Here is a 21,458-nt window from a genome sequence, read left to right as displayed (position 1 = left end):
ACCAAGTTTCATTTCATAGAGAAGGAAACTGAGGCCCGGGGAGGTGGGCTGACTTCCTGAAAGTCCTCCTTGGAGTCAGCAGCTAAGCTGGGGCTGAATCCAGGCATCCCCACCCCTGCTGTCTTGCACATGACCGACTGCCGGAGCGAGTGTGGCCCCAGAACTAGTGTGACCTGTACAAAAGGCCCGTCATCCTCAGCCCCACGCCCAGCAGATTAGACTGGGATGCTCTGGCCAGCCTCCCAGCCCTCCACCTCTTCTGGCCTTGACTCCTGGCCCGGAACAGGACAGGCATACAGCCCTGCCCACACCTTGATTTTGGACTTCAGGCCCCTCTGCCACTCCCTCTGATCCTTGTTTGTCAAAGCTTCAGCCCCTGGGGACCCCAGAGGCCCCTGTGTTTTGCACATGAATAGGTGGGGATTTCCTGAGACCATCTTGCCATGAAAATGCACATTTCTCACCAAAAGGCTCCAAATCTGGGCACCACAGACTCCAGCAAACAGCCAGGCTGACTGTGCCCCAGGTGTGAAGGTGGCTGGACCCTCCCAGGGGCTGCCTGGATCCCAGCCAGCTGGAAGAAGCCACACAGGTGTCTGCGGGGAACCAGCACCCTGAGGTTGCCAAACAAACCCATGGCCCTCTCAGCAGACAGGAGGAGGCGTGGAGTTTGGAACCACCTCCCCAGACTCCAGCTGCCTGGCAGAGATCTTCAGGGCTGGGGCGAACCTAGAAACCAACCACTTCTCTGTGTGTGCTCATTCATTCACTCGACAAACATTCATCCAGGTCCTGCTGCATGCTGGGTGCTCTTCTAGACACGGGACGCAGCTGTGATAGGGACAAGTGAGACAGGCAAGGGCTTGCTGTCGTGGGGCTCACAGTCCAGGAGGAGACACTCAGTAGACGGGAACTCAATGGTCTGGGCTGCTCATGCAGGCTAGGGAGACGCAGAGGCCAGGGTTGTGAGAGGGAGCGTCTAGGAGACTGTAGCTGTCGCTGGGGTTAGGGAGGATGCCTTCTGGGTGTGGGGGAGCCCACTTGTGAAGATCTGGGCAGAAACCCTCCAGGTGGATGTGCAGGTGAAAGGCCCTGGGGCTGGATGGGTTGCGGGAAGAAGGCAGCTTGTACCTCCAGGACTGGGGAGAGAGTGGGAGGTGGCACCGGCCTGTGGGCTGCTGAGAAGGGCGGTTGGTCTTGCTCCCACCCTCTTGGGACTGACTTTTAAGGACCTGCCTTCCTCTGGGTTATGTCACTTCTCTAATCACCCACAGCCCAGGCCGGGCCAGCTTCTCTGTCCTCACGGGGCCTGGGCCCTGGCCTTGTGGGGGGTCAGCCAGGCTAGCCTCTCCCTTTTGCCTCCAGAGCCCAGGAGGGAGGACCCCACCCAGCAAGGCTGGGTGACGTGGGGACGGGCTCGTTCCTCCTCAGCTACAGGAGGTAGAATGGTGTCCCCCCCCGCAAAAGGTATGTCCACTTCCTAACCCCTGCGGCCTGTGAATGTGATCTCACTGGGAAATAGGGTCTTAGCAGATGGAATTAAGCTTAGGATCTGCAGATGAGGTCCTCCTGGGTTTCAGGTGGGACGTAAATTGAATGTAGGCACTCTTCTCAAAGCAGAGGGAAGAAATGGAAGCAGAGAAGCCCACGTGAAGACGGCAGTAGACACGGGAACAATGCAGCCCTAGTCCAAGAGTGCCGGGAGACCCCAGGAGCTGGAAGAGGCAGGAGGATCCTCCCCCAGAGCCTTTGGAGGGTGCACAGCCCTGCCCTAGACTTGATTTTGAACTTCTGGTTTCTAGAACTGTGAGGAAACAGATTTTTGATTTTTTTTGTTTGTTTTGTTTTGAGATGGAGTCCCACTGTCACCTGGGCTGGAGTGCAATGGCGCAATCTCGGCTCACTGCAATCTCCGCCTCCCAGGTTCAAGTGATTCTCCTGCCTCAGCCTCCCAAGTAGCTGGGATTACAAGCATGCAGCACCACGCCCAGCTAATTTTTTGTATTTTTAGTAGAGATGGGATTTCACTATGTTGGACAGGGTGGTTTTGAACTCCTGACCTCATGATCCACCCGCCTCGGCCTCCCAAAGTGCTGGGATTACAGCCATGAGCCACCACGCCTGGCTAATTTTTTGTGTTTTTAGTAGAGATAGGGTTTCACTATGTTGGACAGGCTGGTCTCGAACTCCTGACCTCATGATCTGCCTGCCTCAGCCTCCCAAAATGCTGGGATTACAAGCATATGCCACCGTGCCCTGCCAGATTTTTTATGTTTTAAGCCACCAAGTTTGTGATGTTTGTTAAGGCAGTCCTGGGAAACCCCTGCACTGCCCTTTGACTCCTCTGTGACTTGGTCAGTGGTGATGAGGCCTAAGCACCTCTGGACCTACTCACCTTTCCAGTCTGGGCTGTCTCTTGAGCCTTTCACCAGGGAGAAGGAGCCTGAGGAAGGTCTAGTGTTAAAGAGATTTGGGAGGCCGGGCGCGGTGGCTCATGCCTGTAATCCCAGCACTTTGGGAGGCCAAGATGGGCAGATCACTTGAGGTCAGGAGTTTGAGACCAGCCTGGCCAACATGGTGAAACTCTGTCTCTACAAAAAAATACAAAAATTAGCCGGGCGCTATTGTGTGCACCTGTAATCCCAGCTACTCGGGAGGCTGAGGCAGGAGAATTGCTTGAACCTGGGAGGCGGAGGTTGCAGTGAGTGGAGATCATGCCACTGCACTCCAGCCTGGGCGACAGAGCAAGACTTCATCTCAAAAAAAAAAAAAAAAAAAAAATAGAGAGAGAGAGAGAGAGAGATCTGGGGCTTGAATGTGGCCCCTGCATCTACCCTGAGGAAGAAATTGGGCAGGTAATTAAATTACCTCTAACCTGACTTCCCACCCTGTGAAATGAGGTGGCCGCCTCATGGGGTCTTCAGGGCCTCTCCAGAAGGCCCCAAAGGCAGAATTTCAGCACAGATGGAGCCCTGGTCCCAGCCCATGCTCTGTCCAGACCCCAGGCTGGGCTCCAGCCACCCCAGGCAGCTCCCCTCCCCAGGTAATTGGGGGCTATTGAAGTCCATTAACATACTCTGGCGACAATCCTAACCCTAATCACATTAGCTCTGAAGTACAAATCAGGACCTGGCCCTGGAGCTGGTTTCAAAGATCAGGGGGCTCACGGGTTCTGGGGCTTTCCTCAGCCTCTGTTTGCTCCTCTCTTGAAATCCACAACCTCCTGGGCTGGTGTCAAGGAACTGAGAAGAGCCCAGGGGCCTCCCTGGGAAGTGTCAGTGTGTCTGGGGGGCAAACCCGGACCAGGACAGAGACTGCCCACCTGCCCAGGGCCTGTCTGGGTGCCCCTTCCTGGCCCCAGAGCCTGAGAGGGGCTTAGACGGTCTCTGCACCTGGATCGGGGGGTTTGCCCGAGGTATGGTTGTGCACACTGCGTTTCTCACCCTGGGACATGCGGATGCATTCACGGTGGGTCAAGGATGCCCCACGTTGGAAACTCACTCTGTGGTGATACCCAAGGGCTTTGGAGCACGGAGACCTGAGTCCTACGGTGGCTCTGCCGCTCACAGCAGTGTGACCTTGCACAAGTCATTGCACATTGTCAGTGAGGTGGAGATGATGATGGCGGATGATGATGGTGCCCCGCCCTGGAGGAGAACAGGGAGGGGATAATGCTTAATGTAAAGAGCAGTGACTGTGCTTAACGCTCCACTTCCACGCTGATGCTGAAAGGGTATCTCATGGCTGAATCGTGCCCTCAGTTTCATAGGTTAAAGGCTAATCCCAGTGCCCCTAGAATCTGACTGCATCTGGAAATGCCATCTTCACAGAGGCAATTAAGGTAAAATGAGATTATATGGGTGGACCCTCATCCCACCTCACTGGTGTCCCTATAAGAAGACATGAGGGCCAGGCGCAGTGACTGACGCCTGTAATCCCAGCACTTTGGGAGGTCGAAGCAGGTGGATGGATTGAGCTTAGGAGTTCGAGACCAGCCTGGGCAACATGGTGAACCTCCCCCCCCACTAAAAATACAAACATTAGCCGGGTGTGGTGGTGCATGCCTGTGGGCCCAGCTACTTGGGAGGCTGAGGCAGGAGGATCACCTGAGCCTGGGAGGTCAAGGCAGCAGTGAGCCATGATCTCGCCCCTGCACTACAACCTGGGCAACAAAGTGAGACCCTGTCTCAAAAACAAAACAAAACACCCAAGAAAGGATGAAGACACAGACACCCACAGAGGGATGGCCACAGAAGGACACAGGGAGAAGGTAGAGTCTGCAGGCCAAGCAGAGAGGCCCCGGAGGAGCCAGCCTTGCCACACACCTAGATCTTAGCCTCCAGGGCGGTGAGAGAATAATCAGCTGTTGCCCATCTGTGGTGCTTTGTCATGGCAGCCCGAAGCTTCTCCCAGTTCTTCTTTCCTTTTCTTTTTTTTGAGACGGAGTCTCGCTCTGTCGCCCAGGCTGGAGTGCAGTGGTTGGATCTCAGTTCACTACAAGCTCCGCCTCCCAGGTTTACGCTGTTCTCCTGCCTCAGCCTCCCGAGTAGCTGGGACTATAGGCGCCCGCCACCTCGCCCGGCTAGTTTTTTTGTATTTTTTAGTAAAGACGGGGTTTCACCGTGTTAGCCAGGATGGTCTCGATCTCCTGACCTCGTGATCCGCCCATCTCGGCCTCCCAAAGTGCTGGGATTACAGGCTTGAGCCACCGTGCCCGGCCTTCTTTCCTTTTCATGTAGAAGATTCGCCTTTCTTGGAAGGTGTGAACATGACAAGGCACTTGCAGTTCCTTTCTTTGGGTGGCAGCTTAGACGTGTAAGCAGAGACATGCTTCCCTTCTAATTTTGCCACGAGTTGAACATTATACACCTTTGCAACAAACAAATATGCAACTATGCTAAAAGGGAATGAATGATGTTATCCCCTTATGCCACTGCCATCCCCAGAGGGACCCCATGTGGGCTGTCTGGGGACACACACTGCCCTCCGCTCCGTGTTCATTCAGATGCACACATGCTCATGGGTCGAGTTTAACCCAGACTGGAGTGCACTGGCACAATCTCGGCTCACTGCAACCTCGGTTCACTGCAATCTCTGCCTTCTGGGTTCAAGAGATTCTTCTGCCTCAGCCTCCCAAGTAGCTGGGATTACAGGCGCACGCCACCACATCCAGCTAATTTATTATATTTTTGGTAGAGACGGGGTTTCACCATGTTGGCCAAGCTGGTCTCGAACTCCTGACCTCAAGTGATCCACCTGCATCGATCTCCCAAAGCTGAGTGGGGCCACCGTGTCTGGCCGGCTTCTGGTTTTTATAAACGTGGCATCATCGTGTGCACATCACTCTGACCTCTGTTTTCTGACTCAGGCTCTGGCCAGTGCAGTAAACACACATCTAACCCTTCAACTCTATACTTGTCTCCTTCTTATCAATAAGTGGTTGGGAAGTGCTCTGGACTTTAGAGGTAATTAGGAGCCAACTATAAATCTACTGAGGCCTGTCGACCCTTTTACCGTTTTTTGAGACAGAGTCTCATTCTGTAGCCCAGGCTGGAGTGCAGTGGCATGATCTTGGCTCACTGCAAGCTCCGCCTCCCAGATTCATGCCATTCTCCTGCTTCAGCCTCCTGAGTACCTGGGACTGCAGGTGCCTGGCTAATATTTTTGTATTTTTAGTAGAGACAGGGTTTCACCATGTTTGCCAGGAGGATCTGGGTCTCCTGACCTTGTGATCCACCCGCCTCAGCCTCCCAAAGTTCTGGGATTATAGGTGTGAGCCACCGCACCCAGCTGACTTTTCAAAATAGTAGATTTCTCAACCAGCTTTCCCTTTCTCCTGTGGTTTCATGGTGTGCTTAGGGTTTCTGTCTCTTCAGGGATCAATTCTAGTGTTTGAATTTCACCAAGGCATTGCCTAGTTCCCTTATATTTTCACCCGTGTGGCTGCAGTGGTAGGGTGTCCATGCTTTCTTCTCTCATAATCAATGAATTCCTTCTTTATTGGGGGCTATAACCTCTTCCTCATTCCTACATTTGTAACCTTCCTTCTCTTTCTCTTTTTTCTTTTCTTAACTGGAATTGCCAGGAATTGTTTCTTTGCCCGTTGTACTGACCTTTTCAATGAACCAGCTTTTCTTCATGCTTTCTGCTGTTTTTTATTTTCGACTTAACTAATTTCAGCTTTAATACTATCAAATCCCCTCATTCTGATTTCTTTTAGTTTACTTTCCTCTACTTCTTTCTTACCTTGAATATTTGATAGATTTTATCTTTAGGCTTTTATAACAAAACCATCCTGGGCTGTGCGAATCCCCTGTAAGTACACCTATCGCTGCATACCCACGTTTTGTTATGAGGTGTTCTCTTTTTTGCCTTCTGGATAATTCAGAACATTTGTTTTTATTTCATCTTTGGTTTGAGAATTACTAAAAAGAGCAGATGAGGTAGCTTTTGTTGGTGTGACAAACCAGCGCCAAACTTTGTGGTGTAAAAAGCACAAGGGTTTTCGTTTTTTCTTTTTTTGTTTTGAGATGGAGTCTGGCTCTGTCACCCAGGCTGGAGTGCAGTGGCGCGATTTCGGCTCACTGCAACCTCCACCTCCTGGGTTCAAGCGACTTTCCTGCCTCAGCCTCCGGAGTAACTGGGACTACAGGTGCATGCCACCACGTCCAGTTAATTTTTAGTAGAGACAGGTTTTCACCGTGTTGGCCAGGCTGGTCTTGAGCTCCTGACCTCGTGATCCGCCCACCTCGGCCTCCCAAAGTGCTGGGATTACAGGCGTGAGCCACCATGCCCTGCCTAAAGCCCAGCTATTTCTTTAACTCCATGTCCACAAGTCGGCCAGGTGACTCTTCTGCCGTGGGCTGGCTCGGCTCATCTCTCTGGGCACTGTCATGGCGGAATTCCAAATGAAGACTGGTCCTTCCAAGAGCACCAACCGGTGTCTTTGCGCACTTGGTGTTAAAATGTGAGAATCAGCAAGGACTAGCAGGGTGTGAGGGGGACACTGGCATGAGCTGAAAGTTTTCCATTCCTAATCAGAAGGATGAAGGAGAAGGAAAAGGGGACCATCACCCACTCCATAGTTCAACAAGACTCTGTGCTGTGTCTGCCAGCCATCCATAGCCATTTCCTAGGCCACCAGAAGTGTGTGCCCACCCTGGGAGACATTCCCAGAACTATGGGAAGCTGAAGTGGGCAGATCATCTGAGATCGGGAGTTCAAGACCAGCTTGGCCAACGTGGTGAAACCCCATCTCCACTAAAAACACAAAATTAGCCAGGCGTGATGGTGCGCACCTGTAGCTGCAGCTACTTGGGAGGCTGAGTCAGGAGAATTGCTTGAACCTGGGAGGTGAAGGCTGCAGTAAGACAAGATGGCACCATTGCACTCCAGCCTGGGTGACAAAGTGAGACTCCGTCTCAAAACGATAAACAAACAAAACAAAAAACCAAAGATCTGTCCTTAACCGTATATGATAAATTCTAGTCCAGTGATCACAAGATGTTCAGATTCCATTTGCTCATTCGCTCAACCAGCTCACACTGTGGGGTCATTATGAGCACGCCTTCCCCACTGGGGTACAGCAATGACGAAGGATGGCAAGGCCAACGCTTGGTATAAAACAACCCCTGCTAAGGGCGCAGAGCTTAAAACTGTGTAACAACAAATGAATATGGTCATATGAATAATTCTAAGTGCCACAAGGTGGGAGTGACCGGGAAGAGAGGCATCTTACGAGGTCCTCAGAAGTGCCCCTGAGCCAGAGCTGAGTGCCACGTGATGAAAAGAAGCCGCCAGGCATGGAAGGTCTAGCAGGGGCTGTGTGCAAAGGCCCAGGGGGCAGGACAGAAAAAAGACGTGCATGTGAGGCTGGGCACAGACAGAGGGAAACTGGGCGGTGGGTTGGGAAATATCTTTGCCAGATGATCTCCTAGTTCTCAGACTCAGCCATCATCCTTTTTCTTTTTTAAACCCATCTATTGAACATTTAAAAGTTATTTTAAAAATCTACACGTTATTTTAGAAGTTAATTGCTCCGTAATTTCTAATTCCGTCTCTTCTAGAAAATGCCCTTCCTTTCCCCTATTGGCTAGAATTCTCAACTGAGTCTCCATCACACTTTGGGCTGGGCCTTCCTCCCCCAGGCAGCTGAGGGCCTTTGGGTAAGCCGTTGTTGTCTTTACTCTATCATGACTTTGTCTTCCTCCAGGCCCCATCTGGTCAGGCTGAAGGTGGAGGGAGACAGACAGTGGATGGTCCAGCAGCCTCTGCCCTGAGGCTGGGAAGCTCAGGAAGGTAGAGGGAAGGGATCAGCCATCCCCTCTCTGCTGGCTCTGGGGTGAGAGGCTTTCAGTGCCCGGGCCCCAGGTATAGGTGAAGGCCCTCTGCCAATTCTGGGGGCTGGGAACAATTCATCCTGTTCTAAGGGACCCCTCCTGGTCCTCAGGGCTCAGCAGGCATTATTAGCCATCTGGGAACATTAGCAAGGGTTTGCACTGGCTGTTGGTACTGGAGTCCCTTCAGGACATGAAAATCCTGGATTCTGCCAGGAGCCACAAACACAGGCAAGCTTTGTTCCTCACCATGGGTCCCAGCTCCCCTTCCAGCCCAAAGAAGCCAAATGCCCAAACAATCATCCTGCCTTGGATGTCCCACCACGGCCCCAGGGAGGAAGTGGGCTGCAGAGAGAATGGGGTGCGTGCCTCACCGCTCTCTTCCCCAAATCTCCATTAGCGCCTGTCCTGTCATCTCTTGCTGCATGACAAACAGACGCAAACTTCAGTGGTACATGGCAGCCACCATTTTATTGAGCTCGCTGGTTCTGTTACAAGGAGCTTGGACAGGATGCAGTAGGATGGCTCGTCTCTTCCACGACATCTGGAACTTCAGCTGGGAAGACTCAAATGGATGTGAACTGGGACCACCCTGGAGGCCTCTTCACATGTACGATGTCTGGGTTGGGACAATTTGAAGTCCAGATCTAGCTAGGACTGTGGCCAGAACACCTACACTTGGCCTCTCTGTGTGACTTGGGCTTCCTCCCACTCTGCCCTCTTCCAGTGGTTGGACTTCTGATCTCTGTGCGGCTTGCGCTTCCTCCCAGTATGGCCTCTTCAGGTATGAACCTGACATGGTGGCTCAGGGCTCCAAGCATGACCTGTGGTGACCCAGCCTCAGGAATCACACAGTGGCACTTCTGCCAATGCTACTGGTGGAAGCAGTTAGAAGCCAACTCAGACTGAAGAGGAAGGGACATTGGCAACCACCTTTCAGTGAGAGGAGAGTCAAAGAACTCACCACCACTTAGCTTCGTCTATCATTTTGTCAGGAATCTGACATTTGCAGAGAGCCATGTGCAAGCAAGTCCTAAGTGGGGTGCTCTGGGACGGCCCAGGGTTGCAGAGTCTCTGGCCGATTTAGGTGCTGTGAGTGGCCCTGGGGACAGGGAACCCTTTGAAGATACGAGGTCACTTGCCAAGAGCAATTTCCCTCCTGGGTCAGATGCCTTGGGAGCTCCTGCAGGGACCTGCCACAGACCTGCTTTGTCTAGGAAGGTAACCTCAGCTTCCTCTTTGTGTCCACAGTGGCGTCCAACGAACCATAGGAGTCACTGAAATCACAGCTTACCCTTGTGAGCACTCGCCGGCCTGGGGTTGTGCTGAACCCTTTCTGTGGATTAACAGGGTGCTGCCCCAGGTGCCACTCTGGCCCGTAGCAGGAGAGACACTTCCAGGTGGAACATGGGTTGGTCACATTAAGTCACATGGAATCGCCCAGTGAGAAAGCTATTCCCTTTCAGCCATTCTCACTCCCAAGAGCAAGTCTCTGTTTGGTGACAGTAAGTCCTTAACACCCCTCTAACACTTGCAAATCTCTCTTGGGGCGGGGCGGGATGGGGGGGAGTGGGGGGAGAAAAAGAGACAGCAAGCCCGAGGCTCAGAGCTTTTGGCAGACACCTGCATCTTGCAAGAAATTCTCAACATCATTTTGTGTTTCTTATCGTGGGCTACCTTCTGTATATGACAAGGGACAATGTTTTTCCAGTGAAGCTTGTCCTGCAAAGATTGTAAGTTTCCTGAGGCCTCCCTAGGAAACTAGCCTCCCTAGCCATGCCTCCTGTAAAGCCTGTGGAACCATGAGCCAATTCAACCTTTTTTCTTCATAAATTACCCAGTCTCAGGTAGTTCTTCACAGCAGTGCAAGAACAAGGGCCCTCATTATATCCCCCCCATGCCAACACCCCCATCATGAACTTCCAGCCTCCAGAACGAAGATAAATAAATGTCAGTTGTTTCCAGGCCTCTGGGCCTATGGTATTCTGTTCTAGCAGCCTGAATGGACTAAGACACCATCCAATAGGAAAACCCTGTTTAGCTATAAATGCAAGAGACAAGGCTGAAAGGAGGACTTGGAAGTAAGTGAGCTACCGAATGTGTTAAAGATGCACCAACTGTGGCCAGGCGTGGTGGCTCATGCCTGTAATTCCAGTACTTTTGGAGGCCAAGGCAAATGGATCATGAGGTCAGGAGTCCAAGACCAACCTGGCTAACATGGTGAAACCCCGTCTTCACTAAAAAAAAAAAAAAAATTAGCTGGGTGTGGTGGTGCGTGTCTGTAATCCCAGCTACTCAGGAGGCTGACACAGGAGAATTGCTTGAACCTGGAAGGTGGAGGTTGCAGTGAGCTAAGATCATGCCACTGTATTCCAGCCTGGGTGCCAGAGTAAGACTCCATCTCAAAAAATAAAAATAAAAAAGATGCACCAATCTCCTGAGCCAGTGTTGGTGTGCTTCCCATTGGCCAGCCGGGTGTGGCTGCCACGTGTGCTGGGTCACTGGCTGGATGGCTGGAACTGGCTCGGGGTCTCCTCTTTGGCTGGGGCCAGAGCATGGATCAGATGCTCACCAGTGGGCATGCACACCTGAGAACATCATGCAAAGCACGGAGCAGCTCTAAGAACGTCATGGGGCTGTGGAAAGCATCCCAGCCCAGGAAGCAGGATGGAGCTTGCATGGTGAGAAGGCCCCTAGAGAAGGGCCTGTCAGTGTGGAGGAAGAAGTGGAGAGGGGGCAGTCAAGGGGCTGCTGCAGCCACCCAGGCCCAGGGAGAGGGGGCCTGCACTGAGGTCCCGTGCAGATGGAGAGGTCTTTAGACTGCAGAGTTCATGAGGTGAAACCAACTAGATGGAGTGAGAGGCTGCTGGGGGAGGGGTGGGTTGGAGGGAGGGCTTGGCCTATGCTCCTGGACAGAAGAAGGGACAGGCTGGGGACGGCTGTGACTGGGTGTGGACTCACGGAGGCCGAGGTACCCTGGTACCTCCCAGTGGAGAGGATCTGAGACCCAGCAGAGGAGTCTTGCTGGGGACAGGGGTGGGCGGGAAAATGATGTTGTGTTACCTAGCAAGGGTGTCCCAGTCCCTGGGTCTCCTGGGCAATTTGATTTGTTACAGTGGCTGCAGTTCTTCTAGCTCTATCCAGGACCCTGCCTGGACGGGGTCCTAGGGGAGGGTGGGCATGTGCTGGGTTGCTGTCCCCCTTCCCCACCCCAGGACATGGACCAGCACGGACGTCACTTTCCTCAATCACAGCTCACTGCAGCCTTGACCTCCCAGGCTCAAAGGATCTTCTCACCTCAGCCTCCCAAGTAGCTGGGACTACAAGTATGCACCACCACATCCAGCTAATTTTTTAAATTTTTTGTAGAGATGGGGGTCTCACTATGTTGCCCAGCCTGGTCTTGAACTCCTGGGCTCAAGTGATCCTCCCACCTTGCCCTCCCAAAGTGCTGTAATTACAGGTGGGAGCCACTGTGTCCAGCCTCCCTCCTTCCTTTCATAAGAAGTATATAGAATTTGAATGATGGGCCAGGCACCGTGGCTCACGCCTATAATCCCAGCAGTTTGGGAGGCTGAGGCGGGTGGATCACCTGAGGTCTGGAGTTCGCGACCAGCCTAACTAACAAGGAGAAACCCTGTCTCTACTAAAACTACAAAAGTAGTCGAGCGTGGTGGCGCATGCCTGTAATCCCAGCACTTTGGGAGGCTGAGGTGGGTGGATCATGAGGTCAGGAGATCAAGACCATCCTGGCTAACATGGTGAAACCCGGTCTCTACTAAAAACACAAGAAAATTAGCCGAGCCTGGTGGTGGGCATCTGCAGTCCCAGCTGCTTGGGAGGCTGAGGCAGGAGAATGGCGTGAACCCAGAAGGTGGAGCTTGCAGTGAGCTGAGATTGTGCCACTGCCATCCAGTCTGGGTGACAGAGCAAGACTCCATCTCAAAAAAACAAAAAAAAAAAACAAAAAAACCCAAAACGTTTGGGCGGGGGGCAGGGGGAGGGGTAAAAGCTGGGTCTGTACTGAACATGTACAGATTATTTTTTCTTGTAATTATTCCCTAAGCAGCACAGTATGACAACTATTTACATGGCATTTACATTTTATTAGCTATTGTAAGTAATCTAGAGATGATTTAGGGGACCTGGGAGGACATGCGTAGGTTATTTGCAAATACTATGCCATTTCATATCAGGGACTCGAGCATTCTCAGATTTTGGCATCCGAGGGAGGTCCTGGAACCAGTCCCCTCAGATACCAAGGGGACGCCTGTATAGGGTTCAGTACTATCTGCAGTTTCAGGCATTCAGTGGGGTTTTGGAACCTGTCCCCTGTGGATAAGGAGGGACGACTGTCTTATTGTCATTACCTTAAAAGACTTAATTATGGTCTTAATGTCCCAGTCCTTTTCTATCTACCCGTTAATGGGATGATTTTCTAGCTCGTGCTAGGAGCCACTGTCATGCCGAGAAAAGGCCCTTCCTTAGGGTGTGGCCAGGGTCTTCTCTTGAGAGGCTGGGTCTGGTGGAACCAGCACAGGGCCATTCGCCTTGTTTCTGAAGATAGCCCATTAGGGAGCTGGGTGTGGTGGCTCACGCCTGTAATCCCAGCACTTTGTGAGGCCAAAGCAGGCAGATCACTTGAGGTCCAGAATTCTAGACCAGCCAGGCCAACATGGTGAAACCCCGTCTCTACTAAAAATACAAAAATTAGCTGGGTCTGGTGGCACGGTCCTGTAGTCCCAGCTACTCAAGAGGCTGAGGCAGGAGAATCATCGCTTGAATCCAGGAGGCGGAGGTTGCAGTGAGCCAAGATCGCGCCACTGCACTCCAGCCTGGAAACAGAGCGAGACTCCATCTCAAAAAAAATAAGAAACAAAAAACAAACAAAAACATACAAACTGTGTATCCCTGGAATTTAATATTTTGATACGAGGGTGACTGCAGGTAACCGAACTATGGAAAGTGAAACTTTGGATAAGTAGGGTCTAATCTAGCAGATGACAGTCACTGTTTGCTGTGACAGGCACTTTACATGCATCATCTTCTCCATCCTCATGCCAGACACAGGAGGTGGGAATCATGAGGAGAGGTGAGGCGGGGTCCCCTGGCTCACCCATGGTCATTCAGCGAGGAAGCCGTGGGTCACCCACCTGCGAAGCTGTGAGGCTGGTCCCAAACCCTGCACTCAGCCATGAAGACGTTGGTCCCCTAGGCAGCAGGCTGATTTTGAGAAATCCCATATCCTATTTTAATTTGACTTTTCACTCCCCACCGCACCAGCCTTGACCAACCTCACACCCAGCCTGAATCCCCATAATCACTTCCTCCTGGGACTCCTCCGCTTCCAACCATCTCATCTCAACCTTCCTCTGCTCCATTCCAGGGCTGTGAGATGGCACAAACTCACCGTAAGGAAAAGCCCAGTCCACACCATGGCCTCCAAGGCTCCAGGAGCTGGCCTCTCTGACTCTGCCTCCTCCCTGCCCATCCCACGGTGCCTTAAACATCCCAGGCCTGCTGCCAGCCCCATACCTTCGCAGGGACTGTTCCCTCTGCCCGGAACAAGCTTCCTCACGTGGCACCTTGAAGTCTTTGCTCAGATGTCATCACCTTCACTGCACCCACCCCTACCCCCACCCCTCCCCACCCTGCTCTCTCTCTGTCTTGGCACCATCCACCTTCCCAGGTGACCCGCGTTCTTCATTCACTGTTATCTCCCTCGCTACGATGAGGCTCTAGGTGAGCAGGGATCCTTGTTTTCTTCTCTAATTGTGCCTCGCACAAAGGAGGCACTCAACAAGTATGTAAAGTGAATGAGTGACTTTTTAATCTCTCTTGGGATCTGTCCTTGAGTCCCCATCATCCCTCTATGCTAGGAGCTGGAAAGCCAAGACGAAAGCTCAGTTCAGCTGATAGATTTTGCCAACGATGGGCAGACTTTCACCCTAAAAGCTGGATGAGCCATTCCTTGTTTGGCCAGGACAGACGTGGACAGAGACCCACAGGGTTTGCATGCATGAAGGGTTGCAGATCCAGATGGCTGGATCGTCTGGGTTGCAGTTCCATCCTCACCCCAGTGTGAATGGCTGCCGGTAACAGCAAAGTACCACACACTGCGAGCTAAAACAACAGCAATTGATTATCCCACAGCCCTGGAGGCTACAAGTCTGAGGTCAAGGTGTCCACATCGTTGGTTCCTTCTGAGGCTGGGAGGGAACCCCTGTCCCAGGCCTCTCGCCTGGCTGTTGGGCATTTGCTGGCACCCTTCAGCAGTCCTTGGCTTGTGGAAGCATCACCCATCTGCCTCCATCTTCACGCCACCTTCTCCCTGTGTCTCTTTACATGGCCTCCTGTGTACAAGGGCACCCGTCATAGTGGATTTGGACCCAACCCCAATAGTCTCATTTTACCCCTATAAAGACCCTATTTCCAAATAAACTCACATGCTGAGGTCCTGGGGGTTAGGACTTCAACATATCTTTTGGAAGAGATCTTTTGGACATAGTTCACCCTCTAACATCACCTACGTATTTCTTTGTCGTACCTAGATCATGGGAGTCAAGAAATAAGGACAGAAAAGGGCTGGGCTCGGTGGCCCATTCCTGTGATCCCAACACTTTGGGAGGCCGAGGTAGGAGGATCACTTGAGCTCAGAAGTGCGAGACCAGCCCGGGCAATAAAGTTAAATCCCATCTCTATAATAATTTTTTTTTTTTTCTAGAAAGGGAAGAACATAATGCCTTGGAGAGCAAATTAAGTACGATTAAGGATCTTCCAACCCTGATTGCCTTTTTGCAAAGCAACTGGACATGTCTTACAGGGAGAGGAAACCCCAGATTCGAGGTACATTAGATCAGCATTTAGCTTTTTTCAAAGTCATCCACTGCACTCATGAGTACTTCCCAGGAAAGACTAATTATAAATACTATAATTGTATATAATTGAACTCAAATTTTCACAAAACAGTCTGTACCCCTACTGTGACTGATACACTCAGATGATTTATATCTATAAGCTTTAGTTCCATTTCCTTCTTATAAAACAGTAACTGCTGGCCGGGCATGGTGGCTCACGCCTATAATCCCAGCACTTTGGGAGGCCGAGGCAGACAGATCACCTGAGGTCAGGAATTTGAGACCAGCCTGGCCAATATACAAAAACTCCGTCTCTACTAAAAATACCAAAATTAGCTGGGCATGGCGGCGGGTGCCTATAATTCCAGCTACTCGAGAGGCTGAGGCAGGAGAATGGCTTGAACCTGGGAGGCGGAGGTTGCAGTGAGCTGAGATCGTGCCATTGCACTCCAGCCTGGGTGACAAGAGTGAGACTCCATCTCAAAAAACAATAAAAAAAAAGTAATTAATTAAAAATAAAAGATTAGCTGCAGTTCATTATACTGAGTTCAATACCCATGGATGGTGTCTACTTAGATTTTGAAAACTATTCTCGAGTCTGCCTTCTAATGGCCAGCTCTGGAGCTTCACTGCTCCCCCCAGGGAAGTGCAAATTGCTTTAGAGAACAGGAGGCCAATGGGAGGGGCACAGAGTTTAGGGCTAGTTACAGTGTGGGAATGGCGGGAATTAGCCCCATCAGGAGAATGAGAATAAACTGCAAGACTCAGTGTCATGGCAAAACTTTGTGACACTCACACCCCCCAGGCTCCTGTTTTCAAGGCTACATTTGTGTGGACACAGCTGGCTAAAATTCATCTCTCCTGACCCCACCCCCACCCCCAGCCATGTGAGGCTCAGGCCTCAAATAGAAAGACCCCTGGAAGACAGGGGGAGGGAACCAGGTCTTGGCATTTCAAGGCACAGTTTTAATAGTTTTTAATTCCTTTCCCCATCGTGTACATCCAGTCCAGTGGCGTCTTTTATACACGATAAACGCTTATCATTGCGGTCGGCATGTCAATGTGCACAGCACATACATCACAACGAGGGTCGGCACCTGTATAAAACTACAGATTCTGAAAACAGTGGCACATACAGGAACCTTGAATCCCCATCGCAGCAATATGAGAACAATATTTTAAAGGGACAGTTACGTCCTTACAGGCATCACACATGATTTGTTGAAGAAATATCTGTAAGCAGTGGTCAAGGGTGATCAAACCTAAGACATGTTAATTCCTGACAATCTGATTGGGCTCTGAGACAAGAAATCTCATAATAATGTAAGGCATTTAACACAATCATGGTTTGTCACTAGGTGAATACATTAAAATCCAGAAAGTCCACGGATGATCCTGCCACACCCCGCCTCCCGACCCCAAACAGCATGGAGACCTGCAAACAGCATCTTTCCTCAACACTCCTGGAGCCTAGGGTGTGGTTTAAAACTTAAAAACATTTTATTGCATTGTAGGAACAGCAGTTTAAGATGTGTGGTCCTGTCTCAGTGGCTTTGCAAGTGTCTTCTTTCTTCCAGGCCTTGGTTAAGAATAGTATTTTAAGTCGATGATTTGCATTCGAACAAAGAGTTTTCAAAAGGAATGTGAAAGACAAAAACTCCAATCAGATTTTCCAGTCTTGCTGTCTGTAGACTCCCATAAAGTTAATTCGGGAGACAGTTCAGAAACATCCTAGGAGAGTATTAAAGTCTTGACGAAACATTCGGAGCATTTCTGGTAGCAAGCTAAGGTCATTTTGTATAAACTCTAAAAAGTCATTCATTAAAATTAAATGTTTGCCATCACCTCGGACCTTTTTTTAAACATCACCGACCCTGCCTCTTCCACGGTTGCTTCAACGACAGGGGTTACATTTGTAAAATATATAAAGAAAAATATAAGGTTACTTGGTGACCATATAGTGCATGTAACAGCTGTCTGCAAATATTTTCACCATGATCACCCTTACTAAAAGTAAATCACAGGGTAAAGATAGCTCAAACGTGACAAGGTTCGAATAGGACGCACCGACGCTATCTGCAATCCTTTTTGGCTACATATGGAAAAAAAAGCCACTTGGGATGGCATACTCCTGCACCGGGTCTGAGCTTTCTGCAGGTTTCACCGCGGGTTTCAGGGCTTGTGAGGTAGATGTTTAAACGCACTTAAGCAGGGAATGCATCAGAAAGCAGCAGGCTCCTCCATGCAAACACTGCACCAATTGTTTTGTACAATTACAAGGACATTTCACTTAAAATAATAGCTAGCTCTAGCCCGAAGCTCCCTAAGCACAGGGAAGCCCGTTTTGAGGGGGTTTGGATGGTTTCTTTTAAAAAACATATTCTATCAACACCATCAGAAGCATCTGCCATCACACATTATTTTTCGTCACTAGGGTTTTGCTTGTGATTGCAAACACACCATCTTGTCCATTTCTAGCCTTCCAGTGGGGTATCAATTCCGCTCCATGGAATTTATGAAAGAGCTTCGTCCTTTCCCCAGTGGTCACAGCGATGGGGGCTGTCGCTGATCCAAAAAAGGCAAACAGGAGTTTATAAAGTTGTCCAAGGGTCTCTCCCATCTGGTAGATCGAGGAAGATTGACTACAGGAAAGTTCAAAGGTCAGTCTTGGCAGATCTAAAAACAGAGTGGCAGCGAGGACGTCGACACCGCACTTTCTGTACCCGAAGTAAACCGATATGTCCCGATTAATAGCAACAGGGCACAAAGGGAGCGGGCCTCTGAGGATGCTAGCAGAGAGCCAAGCCCGGGAGCTCCCTGAACTGGCTTCTGAAGCCTCAGGCAGGCCTTTCCAGACAGAGAGATGCTCCACGCCATACTACAGGGGTTGACATCGGAATCCAACGTCACCTTTTTTTTTTAAACACAGAATAGCAGCACACTCGTGACAACTTTTGACAAGTTAAAGAAATCCAGTGGTAAGATTCTCTGTTGCACCAGAAAAGTCAGAGTTGGTTTTTTGTTTTTGGTTTTGTCTTTTTCCCCCCAGAAAATTAAAAAACACACCCGCAGAACTATAAATAATTTGGTGGCAATATATACACATTTAAATAATTAATTTAAATATCTTACACCTACTCTTGCATTAAACTCTTCATCCGAAGAAAGTGCACCAAGGTGGCCCTCGGCACTCCCCTCCGGGGGGCTTCCCGAGGCTGAGGCAAGGGTCCGCCGGAGGGTCACAGCCTGGGGAGGAAGTGGGTGACCTTCATGGTGGGCGACACCCGGTTCCCCTTCTTGGTCTTCCCATTCTTGCTTAGGGCGATGAACATGCCGGGGTATTTGTAGGACTCGTATGCATTATAGTTGTTGGGGAGGAGAATCTCCTTGAACTTGCACTCATCAGTGAAGAAGGGCTGGAGCAAAGCAGGGCAGTGTCAGGGCTGGGGCACCCCTTGGGCAAGGTACCCAGCCTGAGGCCAGGGGTCAGAACCCCCTTCTGTCCCAGACCCCACCCTGGGCTGAGACGTCTCTCCTGCGCAGTTAGGGTGTCAAGACCCTCACAGGGTGAGAAGGGGACACGGCCAGCCCACAACAGCTGGTGCTCTCACCACTTGCCCTGCACCTAGCAGCCAGGGAATTCATCCCCTCCGTGTCCAGCCTCAAGCCCGCAGTTCCAACGCTGAGACCCACCACTCTGGACTAGAGAAGAGAAGGGCTCTCGATAGCGCCCTTTCCTCGGGCTGGAGGGGCCCACTCAGGGGTGGCAGGAACCTCATTGTTCCTGCCTTGGGGCTGCTTCCTTTGTCTGGGCAGGCCTGCCGGTCCCGTGACCCGGTGACCCTGCCACCCCTCCAAGACCCAGGCACAGGTGGGGCTGGAGAAGCCACGATCCTGCCAGCCATGTCCGCTGTTCCCCAACTAGGTACCTGGCCAGACCCCTGCGGTACTCACCGAGCCATAGAGCTTGCCCTTGCTGCTCATGGCCACGAAGAACCGGCTGGCCACGCCGAAGATGCTCACCACGCCCCGCTCCACCGGCGAGAGCTCCAGCAGGCCTGGGGGCGGGGCGCAGGTCATTGCGGGGCAGGTGACTCCTGGCCCACTCCGCCCCTCGGCCTGTTCGCCTCCGGGGACCCTAATTCTGGGGTGGGATTGGGGATAAAGGGCCGGGGGTTCCCGGCGCAGCCGCCCCCAAGGGCCTTCGGAGCCCAAGCTTGCGCTAGCTCAGATTAGCTTGCCTGTGTAGGGAACTTCCGGCGGCCGCACCCAGTCCCACACCTTCAGAAGCGAGCCCACCCCAGCGGTTCCCCAGCCTGGCCCAGGCCGGGGCGCACGTCTCGGGCCCCCTGTGGCTGCACCGCGCGCCCTGTGCCCACGGGCGAAGGCGATGGAATTCGGCGCTGGGAGCCCGAGCTTACGAAGGCGGGAGGCGGGGCCCGGCCTCAGGGGTTGCGCTGGGCTGTCGGAACCAAGAGTGTGCGTCCCCAGCCCCGCGTCAGAAGGGACCGGAGCCCGAATCCGCCCCGGTTCCCAGGGCCCGCGAGCAGGTGCCCGCCTGAGGCCTCAGCGTGTGACTGAGCGCGTTGGCCGGGGCGGCCGTTTGCCCCCCGCCCGCGCCGCTTCGCGCCCGGCCGCGCCACTCACTGTCGCGGGTGTCAGCGTGCGCGCCGCCGATGCGGCCGTCGGGGAGCGCCTGAAGGTGGAAGCCGATGCCCACGTTGCAGTAGAGCCGCCGCAGCCGCTTGATGCCCAGCAGGTAGTCGCCGGCGCCGCTCTGGACGGCCGCCTCCTTGGGCTGCGCTGCCACCGGCAGGCGCGCCAACGAGCGCGCCACCAGGCTCTCCCAGCGGCGCTCCAGCTCGGCCTCCAGCGTGCCGTTGGGTGCGGTGGGTGCGGCGGCGCCCCCTCGGCCCGCCCACGGCGCTAGCAAGGCCAGCAGGACCGCCGGGAGCAGCGCCGCCGCGGCCGTCCCGGGCCCCGACATCCCGGCCCGAGGGCCGTGCGTCCGTCAGGCGGTCCGTGCGCCCGGGAAGCTGGGGTGCAGAGCTGCGCCTGTGGCGGCCCGCGGGAGCGCACAGCCGAGCTCGTGCGGGAGTGCGTAGCCGAGGAGGAGCGGGAGGCGAGCGACGGGGCCCCCGGGCGCCGGGCGCTACCCCGGCTGCATGGAGCAGCGAGCCGGGCCTAAAGCGCGCGGCTGGAGCTGGGACCCTGCGGAGCAGTGCGCGCCTCCCTGCGCGCCGGACCCGGCCGAGGCCGAGCCGCTATATATATAGCCCGGGGCCCCCTCCTACTCGTCCGCTCCCGCGGGGGGCCGTTCGCGTTAGCCTGGGCGCTCGGGGCGCTGTGGCGTTCGCGGCTGGTCGCAGGCCGCCTGCCAATCAGGGCCGGGGGAGGGGAGGAGGCCGAGGACTAGCGCTGCGAGTGCCACCTGGAGGGACCCCGGCCCCCACCCTTGGCTCCGCCCGGCCCACGGACCTGTTCGTCCCGCCCCTTGCGGCTCCTACACTTCTGCTTTTCAGCCAGTTTTGCCTCTTGCACGTTGTCCCTGCCTGTCTCCTTCTCTACTCCGGCCCTCTTGGCGCAGCCCTAACTCGGGCACCCTAGGCTCCTAGTGGGCGCAGAAGCCAGCGGCTGCTGCCTGCTCTTCGCCTTTCGGAGGCTCACGGGAACTTGGTTTCTTTGCGGGGGCCTTGAGGACCGGCCTGGGAAGGAGGGGTGGGTAAGAGCAGTCAGCGACACCGAGGCCTGACTGGGCAAGGGAGGGCCTTTTGGCTACAGGCGGGAGGGAGGCCACCCCCACCCCCTAGGTCTTGGCCCCACAGGCTTGGCGCGTTTCTGGGCTGCAGTTCTGAATACCTGGTGGGGGTCCACCTGAGCCAAAGGGCAAGGTGGCAGAGACGCACCCGGGAGGCCTGGTCCTGCACCCCCTACACACACACCCCTCCATGAAAGGACAGGTGGCAGGGCACAGGGCCAGAGGGGATATTCACCATCCCCTGCTCCTCTGATTCCACAGCAGAAATATCCATGCACCATAGCCAGAGCCCCCAGTCTAGCGGGGACCCAAGCCAGGCCTCTGGAAGGCTCCCCTCTCTGACTCATGGTTCTACCTCCCACTGTGCCCATTATGGCCTGATGGGGACTGGCCTAGCTAGATGCAGGCCCACCTAGGTGTGAAAACCCCTGTTCTTTGTGGTCCCTGAGGAGCCTAGCTGGCCCTTCCTGCAGGCCCGCCTAGCCACAGCTGCAGGGGGCTTGGTGC

The 21,458-nt window shown here is 53.2% G+C and overlaps 1 protein-coding gene across 1 annotated transcript; it reads right to left on the bottom strand.

Annotated features, from left to right (window-relative positions):
• Positions 1 to 16,144: 16,144 nt before the first annotated feature.
• On the bottom strand, positions 16,145 to 20,499 carry FGF4 (fibroblast growth factor 4). Its single transcript, XM_033205956.1, has 3 exons — positions 19,841 to 20,499; positions 19,148 to 19,251; positions 16,145 to 18,609 (listed from the first exon to the last, which is right to left on the bottom strand). The coding sequence occupies exons 1-3, from the start codon at positions 20,178 to 20,180 to the stop codon at positions 18,433 to 18,435; spliced, it is 621 nt and encodes a 206-aa protein (XP_033061847.1). The 5' UTR covers positions 20,181 to 20,499; the 3' UTR covers positions 16,145 to 18,432.
• Positions 20,500 to 21,458: the final 959 nt, after the last annotated feature.

The sequence above is a fragment of the Trachypithecus francoisi genome, unplaced genomic scaffold (assembly GCF_009764315.1).
Source record: "Trachypithecus francoisi isolate TF-2019V2 unplaced genomic scaffold, Tfra_2.0 Lachesis_group8, whole genome shotgun sequence".
Lineage (NCBI taxonomy): Eukaryota > Metazoa > Chordata > Mammalia > Primates > Cercopithecidae > Trachypithecus > Trachypithecus francoisi.
The sequence above is the reverse complement of the archived record's forward strand: the minus strand, read 5'-3'. Positions and strand labels throughout refer to the sequence as shown.